The 8,999-nt window shown below is 44.8% G+C and overlaps 1 protein-coding gene across 2 annotated transcripts; it reads right to left on the bottom strand.

Moving 5' to 3' along the window:
* Positions 1–2,702: 2,702 nt before the first annotated feature.
* On the bottom strand, positions 2,703–8,458 carry LOC148832274 (SLAM family member 5-like). 2 transcript variants are annotated; one of them, XM_088919506.1, is made up of 4 exons: positions 8,399–8,458; positions 6,536–6,856; positions 5,601–5,888; positions 2,703–5,195 (listed from the first exon to the last, which is right to left on the bottom strand). In XM_088919506.1, exons 1-4 carry the CDS (start codon positions 8,448–8,450, stop codon positions 4,942–4,944), a joined length of 915 nt encoding a protein of 304 aa, XP_088775632.1. In that variant the 5' UTR covers positions 8,451–8,458; the 3' UTR covers positions 2,703–4,941. The 2 variants fall into 2 exon arrangements, with proteins under 2 accessions (XP_088775632.1, XP_088775633.1); XM_088919507.1 differs by lacking the exon at positions 2,703–5,195 and having other exon boundaries at positions 5,434–5,888; positions 8,399–8,454.
* Positions 8,459–8,999: the final 541 nt, after the last annotated feature.

Genomic DNA, 8,999 nt, shown 5'->3' with positions numbered 1-8,999 from the left:
GATTACCAGCGTTCTTAGTACGTATTTCTATGCATTCCTGTGTTTACAACGTTGGCATTGTTCAAAAATCACGCACATTCTCCTTTCTCCCTATTTGCTGGAGATACAGTAGCTTTTCTTAAATACAATTGGTCACTTGCATCCGTAGCACGCATTCCTATAGAGTGGTATAGAATTACAGAGTATCTCTTGTGTCCACTGAAGTATTAGCGCGCACTGTATCGCAGTACGTAGGCTGCGTATTCGACACGTTTAAAATACAAAATACAAAATATGAAAACCCGTCCCGATTTTTCAGCGCACACGACACAGTTCCAGGGTCATTTGGCGTACCACCTGGCGGCACTCCGCGTACCACAGTTTGAGAACCACTGTGCTAGAACAATTCTGCACTGACAGAAAGAGACCTCTTTGAATTCTGCGCACTGACCCTCTCTCCTGCCGATGGGAAGCCCTGCGCCTTCTGGAAGGTCCTGTTCGTCACGCCAAAAATTGTTGTAACAGACAAATAAGTTCTGGATCCCGAGATGAAGTTTAAACAACTGAGTTTATTGCATGCAAGGAACAATAAGACCGAAGTATTGTTCGGAATATAGGTACAAAACTTCCAGTTTATATAGCACATTTCAACCGTTTCTGATGTAGTTTGTTACCATGGTAATGGGGGAGATCACAGTGTTCGGACAGTTCCCAGACGTTGACCACTCTTAATGGTCGGTTTTAAGTTCCCTTAGTTGGGGGAGTCTCTATCAATTCTTATCAGTTAACCCCCATCCCTGCAATAAATCAAAGCTTGGAATGTCTTGTGTCACAAGAAGTCCTTGTGCAGAAAGAAATCATTTAACCCCTTCTTCACAGCTTGTATCTTTCTTCAGAACTAAAGACTGCCTTTGACCAGAAGAACCTCACACCAGCCAAGCATGGTGGAGGTGTGATGGTTTGGGCCTGTTTTGTTGCCTCAGGACCTGGACACCTTGCTGTCATTGAGTTTACCAGTAATTCTGCACTGTACCAGAGTAAGAGGAAAACGTGAGACTATCTGTCCGACAGTTGACGCCGAACTAAAAGTTTATCATACAATAGGACAATGACCTTAAACACAAAAGCTAAACTATGACAGGATGGCTAGCGGTGCGTTACTGTCAGACTCAGTCTGAAGAGCTGCTGCACAGGATGTTCCGGAGCACTGAGACTCGAGCGTGGTCTGGATTGAGAGTAGGCCTGTCAAGCCTGGAGCATGCTGGGAAAAGTCAGTCGTCACTGGGGTCGATGCAGGAGCTACAGGGCGAGAGCTGGAGTCAGGACTGACCAGACCAGCAGGCTGCTGGAAGAATCAGAATTACTGACCTCTGGTGAGAGCTGTTCATATAGAGAACTGGAGGAGGTCTGTTTGCTACTTGGCCTTGAAAAAAAACATTAGTAGAACATTTCTGGACCCAAGCAATGAAACAGGTGAAAAAGGTTTAACCAAGCTGAGGGTCAATTAATTGGTTTATTCAACCCCAATTCTGGAAAAATATGGACTCTTTTTAAAGAGTCACACCATAACAAGGACTTACAGTATAAACCCACCAAAGGCCAACTCTCAATTAACTGAAGGACCTGTACAGTTGTTAAATATAGATTATACATTTCTGGCTCTGGCATAAACACATCATCTTAAACTAGGTGTGAACCAGATAATGAAAGAAACTGTGATAAATAACATCAGATTAATGCTGGGTGAGCCTGACTCTTCTTTCATGAGAACTCTTCTGTAGGGATACAAGCGAGTGACGGCGCTGTCCAGTGAAGGTTAGAGTTAGGTTTAAGTGTGACGAAAATGTCCATTTCCACAGAACCCTGAAGCAGACACACACAGGGGTGTTTCCCACAGTGCCCTGAATTCCGACAGTGTTAGAGAGAGTTTTATTTTCCAAGACCAGCTCTGGCCACCCCATGTTATTGCTATGAATGGGTGGTTTCCATAGGCAAATACTGAAATGTAGTGAATACCCAGTACCAATGAACCCATGGCTGAGGCTACATAGATCAAAAATCTTTTAAGCCTTTGGGTATTAATATTTCAAAGATAAAATCAACAGTTCTCATGTATACTGAATACAATTGGAATCAAAAATCATTTAAATACTTACTGCTACAAAGAGATTCTGTATTTTAGCAAGAATTCTTTTGATTAAAGCTTAAGATCTGTCTTGTTTATATATACCCTACCTGCTCTTTCTTTATTTATCTGTCATTCTACTTGTAAAGAATTCAAAGGTTTTTTTTCAGTTTTAATTGGAAAAAAGACATCAACTTCTAAAACAACGGTAGGGGTGAGGTTTTGTTGATATTAGTCATAGAGCAAGAGCGAACTGGTTCAGAAGGTGTAAGAGTGCTTCTGATCCTTTCTGTGCCCCAGAATCACTCGTCCACTGGGGCAGTGCTTCATCCACACAACTCTTCTCCTCCCACAGCTTAGTCTGGAAAACCAAACACACAGCAGTAAGGAATAATTCCTGAACCAAAGGAAAAATGATTTGACAACCAAGGAAATCTTCCCTCTTGTGAAAGACAAATGCATATCCACGATTTACTATCCAGTCCTGTATATTAAAATATAAGAGTCACAAACATCAGACTCGTATTACCACCCGTCTTGCCCAGATCAGAAAAGAATGGATTTGCTCTGAAATAAAGAGACAGGGATGCTGCAGTCAGTTAATAAATTAGTTTATTTGACAGGCAAATGCAATACAGGTATAGACAGCAGAGATGTAGACAGTTATTCTCTGCCAGAGATAAACATCCCAGCTGCACGATTTGAGTCACAGTATTTTTCATTCTTTGGTCTGAAAGGAGTGAAGGAGCTGAGTCTCATTAGTGTGAAGGGAGTGTCCCATGCTGACAGGCTGAAGGAACTGAATCTCTTTGGTCTGAAAGGAGTGTCCTACACTGCCAGACTGAAGGAGCTTAGTCTCTTTAGTGCTGAACAGAGTGCTGAGGAGACCTGATTCAAACATTCAAAATCCTGGGCCAGTTCAGTCTTTGAGAAGCCCAGTGCTTCAGTCAGGACTGTAAATCATTGAAAATCTGGACTCACTGTTTAGTGAATCCTGCACTTAGCTAGTCTTCTACTTCATTCATTCATTAATATGATTAGCAATGTAATCACACACATCTCAGACTCAGGATGAGAATATGAAAACTGCAAGATCTATTTATTGATCTGCCAGAATTATAAAAATAATTCATACAGATTGTCAAGAGTAGCATCAGATGTACTTTAAATTATGCTGCTTTCATGAAATGCTTGAATATAATTGTAAATAACAGGTGGAATGAAGACAGATGTTGACCGGCGTCTCGGATTCTCCAGTCCTGCAGATACCCAGTTCAACCACAAGGGGTCACTGTTGCTCCATGTGAAGAGGTCAACTCTGCTGTGAGAGCTGATCTGCAGAGGCTCTTCTTCTCTGTTCCAGGCACAGTCTCTGCACTCGCACTGCCAGGGGTGCAGAGACAGAGCTCGAACTCCTCGTCAGCACAAAGGAGGCAGTAACACTCTCTGCTAGCAGGGGGCGCTGTTCCTCGGCCGAATCTTGTCGTACACAGTCAGCAGCTTGGAGCCCGTGTGTTCACCTGAGCCCAGTTCTGGTATATCGCACTGGCAAAGGTTGAGAGGAGAAGAGAGAGGAGAAGAAACTTTTAATCAGAAACACAAGAGGGAGAGGGGAGAGACTACAGAGACACAGACAAGGAAAGACTGTAAGGAGGCAGAAACAGATCGACTCCAGTCAGACAGGGAGCTGTGCTGTGTGATTTAGTGTGTTTGGGCTGTACTGAGCACTGCGCTGTGTGACTCTGTGTGTTGGAGCTGTACTGAGCGCTGAGCTGTGTGACTCAGTGTATTATAGCTGTACTGAGCACTGCGTTGTGTGACTCACTGTGTGTTAGAGGTGTACTGAGCGCTGCACTGTGTGACTCAGTGTGTTGGAGCTGTACTGAGCACTGAGCTGTATGACTCAGTGTATTATAGCTGTACTGAGCACTGCGTTGTGTGACTCACTGTGTGTTAGAGGTGTACTGAGCGCTGCACTGTGTGACTCAGTGTGTTAGAGCTGTACTGGGCGCTGCACTGTGTGACTCAGTGTGTTAAAGCTGTACTGAGCACTGCTCTGTGTGACTCAGTGTGTTAGAGTTGTACTGAGCACTGTGCTGTGTGACTGGTTGTGTCAGAGCTGTACTGAGCACCGCGCTGTGTGACTGGTTGTGTTAGAGCTGTACTGAGCACTGCGCTGTGTGACTGGTTGTGTTAGAGCTTTACTGAGCACTGCGCTGTGTGACTCAGTGTGTTAGAGCTGTACTTAGCACTGCGCTGTGTGACTGGTTGTGTTAGTGCTGTACTGAGCACTGCGCTGTGTGAGTCAGTACATGCACATGCACATGTCCCCTATGAGGAAATCCCCTTTAACTCTCCTCAGAAAGAGATCATTTTAACTATTCAATCAAACCAAACCTACATCAGAGGTGAGAGGGAAGCAGAGCACCTGGAGAATATCCACAGAGAGCATGCAGACTCCACATACACAGGCACCCCTAGCTGGTTTTGAAGCAATGAGCTGTAAGGCAGTAGTGCTACCCACCAAGCAACCCCCAAATAAAAGCTTTCCCCAAACAAGGATTCGAACCGTGGACTCTGAAAAGTGAGCATCAACTAAGGTTCTGCTGAGTGACTGACAGGGGTTTCTAACTTGTGATCGAGGGCCAGCTGTCCAGGTGTGGTCAATACTCTCACACACCTGGAGACTGACCCAGTCCTGCCTGACTGACACAGGACTCAGCAAACTTCAAGCTGAATGACAAATCCCTAATATCATTGCTACAGCTTTTTTAAAAACTCGTTTTCACAAAAATTGTTGTTAAGTTTTAAAAGTTACCTTTTACACATGTACCTTGTTATGATAATGGGTTATTTATGAAAAGTAACTGTCCATAACACTGATTGTGGGTATGAATATTAATTAGTACTTCATCCAATAACATTGCAGCAGGATACAGACAGAAAGATATATACTTGCCTTCTCTCTGCTTGTCTCTGTGCCTCTTCAGATAAGCCACTGCCCCAATCACAGCCAGGACTCCAACCACAGAGCAGACCGCAGGAACAGCATAGTGTCTGGACTGGTCACTATTAGAGTGGTTTTTATTATCTGTTACAGAGATAGAGATTAATACACACAGAACATTAACAAGACAGTGTGACTGTTGAGCCTGAATTACTATTACAATATACTGTATTAAACTGCAGTGAAATAGAAAAACAGGAAAGACTTCTTACAGACATATTGATTAGACTAGTATGTTAATTGCACATTCACCAAACAGTGCACTCTCCTGGAGAATTCTGGGAGGGTGTACAAGGGTAACAGGGTTTTTGACAGTCCTGGGACAACACTGGGACACTGCTCAAGCACTACCTGGACAGTGCTGGGACAAGGCTGGGCAGTTCAATCTCAGTTTTATGAGGGGCAGTAATTCATGTCCATTTGGGGTGATTATTACTTTTGTCCACCACTACAGCTATAATAGCAGCATGTAGGAGCTCCAGACCTCACCTCTGTTCCTGCAGCACTCTGACATGCTGACTGTAGTTGTCTGTCTGCTGACAGGGTTAGAGGCCACACAGCTGTAGGTATTGTATTGTCCTTCTGTCTCCAGAGGGAGAGTCAGGGTGCTGTGGAGATCAGGGGAGTTGGTGTGAGACAGGGGCTTCACCTCCCCCTCTCTGTAACAGGACAGGGTCACCTCTCTGCCATTCTGCACCGAGCACAGCAGGGAGCAGTTCTGTGTGACCAGGGCTCTTCCTGCTGGGGTCTTTGTGACCACAGGCTTTGACACTGGACCTGTGACAGAGACACCCATCAGTTCAGCATTACTAGCAACAAAAAGAAAACCGAAAAACAAATAGGTTTTATTTACTTATGCTTATGTATATTTTGTTATTCTCTGAGACAATAAGTACTGTTGTATCTCATGTCTGCATTAATTTAATTGTATTTGACAATGCACAGTATTATAATTGTGTTGAATAATGTACTGTTTCCCTAATGAAATAGTGTAGGCAGGAGACCAGTGCTGATCTCAAAGCAGGAACCAGTCTTACACTGAGCACTGTGATGAGGAAACACTGGAAGATGTTTTTCGCCATCTTTTTATTACTACTTATATAAATAATTATTGGAATAAATGTTGTCTCTTTGAGGTGACTATAATAGTACATTCTTACTGAAAAACATTGTTTAAAATGTTGAACATTGCTGAACAAGTGTGATGTCCTAGACTTTGGGACAGAATAGAGAGATGGTCACCCTGTCCAGTTGTGGTCATCTTTCAATCTTCTTTTTAACTAATAATCTGCTTTGTACAGTTGAGCAGTCTGTCTAGGCTGACAGGACCAGATGAGAGCCCCTCAGTACTGCACACATCCAGAATATACTGTAGCATTCTAACTGTACAGAGCAAGAAACACTTAAAAGAGATGTGTACTCACCATAGACAGTTAGAATAAACCTTGACTGAAATTTATCTCCTCCGACAACTTGAACCTGGTACAGTCCAGAGTCATTGATGTCCAGGTCAGTGATGGTCAGAGAGCTGGTCGCTCTGTCCAGCTGAAGCCTGCTTCTAAATTTCTCCAGGAAATCAGTTCTACTGTCCCCATTGAAGGACTCTGCAATCACAGTTTCCTGGCTGACAGGGCCCCATGTCCACAATACTGAAGAGTCTTCCTGCAGTCCAGATGTGTTGACTTTCAGAGTGACAGAGCCTCCCACAATCCCTCTCACTGTCTGATCTCCACACTCCACAATACCTGAAACAACAACAACAGGTCCAATAGTAGATCAGTGCAATTCTCCATCAGCTGTCCACAGTACAATTTGACAGACAGATGGAAAGTCAAGATTGCACAAATATTCAAACTCTCTGATATGGCAAAACCTAAATTAAGTTAGGTGCATAAAATTACCTGAGCAGACCAAACAATTATTTGTGTCTCTGCACACTAAGCACATGGGCGAGAAGGATACTGGCTGGGGATGCAGCTGTGAGGCAACAGTGAATTTGAAAGAGCTACAGAGCTAAGAGGCTGAGATGTCCATGAATATGATATCCAGACATGTCCCGGTCACTCCACTAAGCTGGGCTGCATGTCAGAGAGAGGAAATCCCATCACAGATCCTGGATGGAGTTTGCAGCAAAGCCCCTCCTGTTGGTGATACTTCCAACATGTGGCAAAAGGTGAGTCTGGTCAGACAAGACGGATTTGGAAGGCTGGCTCAAGAATACCAGAGCGAATGTCCTTGCGTAGCCCAGTTGAAGTCCTGCCTTGTATTCTTTCTCCTCTCCTGGGACGAAAAGGTTTGGCATCCTCCCTCCTGGAGTGTTGTCTGGGCCCAGTGGCCGGGCTTCCAAACCCAGCATGGCCCTGTGTGCAGCTCATTGTCCCCCTGCCGCCGAAGACCCCGGTCCACCCCCTGTGGACACCCAGGGGCAACAGATACATGCCTGTTGCTGTGCACCACTTCACAGGGTGGCTGCAGGCTTCGGCCTGCCCCACCAGCAGGCAGAGACTCTAATAGGGGGGTTCATCAGCTGGTTTGGGGTACTCCACAAACCTCAGTCCTATAGAACTGCACCCGGGGCCCCAGCTGCCCCAAGTGCTCCTCACTAATCTGCAAGCCCCTGGGCTCCTGCTCGGGCCTCTGGAGGAGCTCATGGTCTGAGCCTGTGGCCCTAGGCAGGTGGGTCGGCCCAGGCCCGGTCGTCGAGCGGGTGAGTGGTACTAAATCCAGCGTGCAGGGCTGTCTACTGCTCTGTCTGGACTGGACGGCCGACTATATAGAGGAGTCCTGAGGGAGAAGGCTCCTGGGCCCAGTGGATCCCCCAGGCTGCCCCAGACCAGGTCCATGGTACAGGCAGAGGACTGGACAGCGAGCAGTCTTTATGTTCCTACAGACCCACAAACAGAAACTCAGCAGAGACAGACTAAATCCAGTGTATATATCCAGTCTCCTTTTGCGTGTCCAGAATGCTGTACAATAACTACAGTAATGCAACATTCAAATGTAACAATTCTCTCAGCTCAGAGAGTCACAATATTTCATCCCTCTATCACATTCATGAGGATCCAACTGAACTGCTGAAGTTATAATTGTACCACGCAAAAAAACACAGCATTCTGACACATAGGGGGAGGTTTCGTTCACAAGACGTGGCTTTGCTAACTCTCCCATACAAAGCAAAGTACAAATCAAAGCAAAAAGTTAAAAAAAGAACCAATAAGAATAATTACAAAACAAGGTTTTCATTGCTAAGTGTCCCAAATAAATCGGTTATAAAGGTTCTTTCTTACCTGAGAAACAGCAGATCAGCAGTAGAAGCTCCTGGAGCCCAGAGCTCTCCATGTCTGTACTCGCCCGAGCGCTTTTGTCTCCTACAGCATCACGGAGAGAGAGAGGCGGGGAGACATGACGGTAGACCAGTTACAAAACAGCTTATAAATCTAGTGATAAAAACCGTCAAACCAGGACACAGTAAATTTATCTTAATCTTTTAGACTTGCAACGCGTTTCTCTGTTCACTTTTGAGCTGTTATACAATATCCATGCCACCAGCACACTGCAGGTCAGTATAAGAAGTAAAGAATTCAGCCTGTTTAGGCCAATTTTATACTAATTTAAACTGTACAGAAGTGTTGTTTTCCAGCCCTGCAGGAAATAGGCCTTTCAGATGGCAAGATGCCCACTGTATTAATGGAAGCCCAACAATCCAGACATCAGCAGAAGCAGAGAATAGTTTAATCACTTCTCCAAGAGTACATGCCCCTGCAATCCAACCACACTACTGTCTGTGTAAAAGAGTGTCTCTTGTGAGTGCCTGGAGGATTTCATCCAACTGTTTTTTATTTAGTTTCCGATTCTTCCTAGTTATCTTTGTGGAAATATTTGTGTGAC

Source organism: Atractosteus spatula, chromosome 6, assembly GCF_055471065.1.
Source record: "Atractosteus spatula isolate fAtrSpa1 chromosome 6, fAtrSpa1.hap1, whole genome shotgun sequence".
Lineage (NCBI taxonomy): Eukaryota > Metazoa > Chordata > Actinopteri > Semionotiformes > Lepisosteidae > Atractosteus > Atractosteus spatula.
The sequence above is the reverse complement of the archived record's forward strand: the minus strand, read 5'-3'. Positions and strand labels throughout refer to the sequence as shown.

Bases quoted from the DNA above. Each gene is read 5' to 3' on its own strand.
- LOC148832274 (XM_088919506.1), bottom strand. From the start codon at position 8,450: ATGGAGAGCTCTGGGCTCCAGGAGCTTCTACTGCTGATCTGCTGTTTC. The intron at 5,889-6,535 runs GTGAGTACACAT...TCTCTGTCACAG, and splicing joins GTTTATTCTAACTGTCTATG to GTCCAGTGTCAAAGCCTGTG. The intron at 5,196-5,600 runs GTGAGGTCTGGA...TCTCTGTAACAG, and splicing joins AGAGTGCTGCAGGAACAGAG to ATAATAAAAACCACTCTAAT.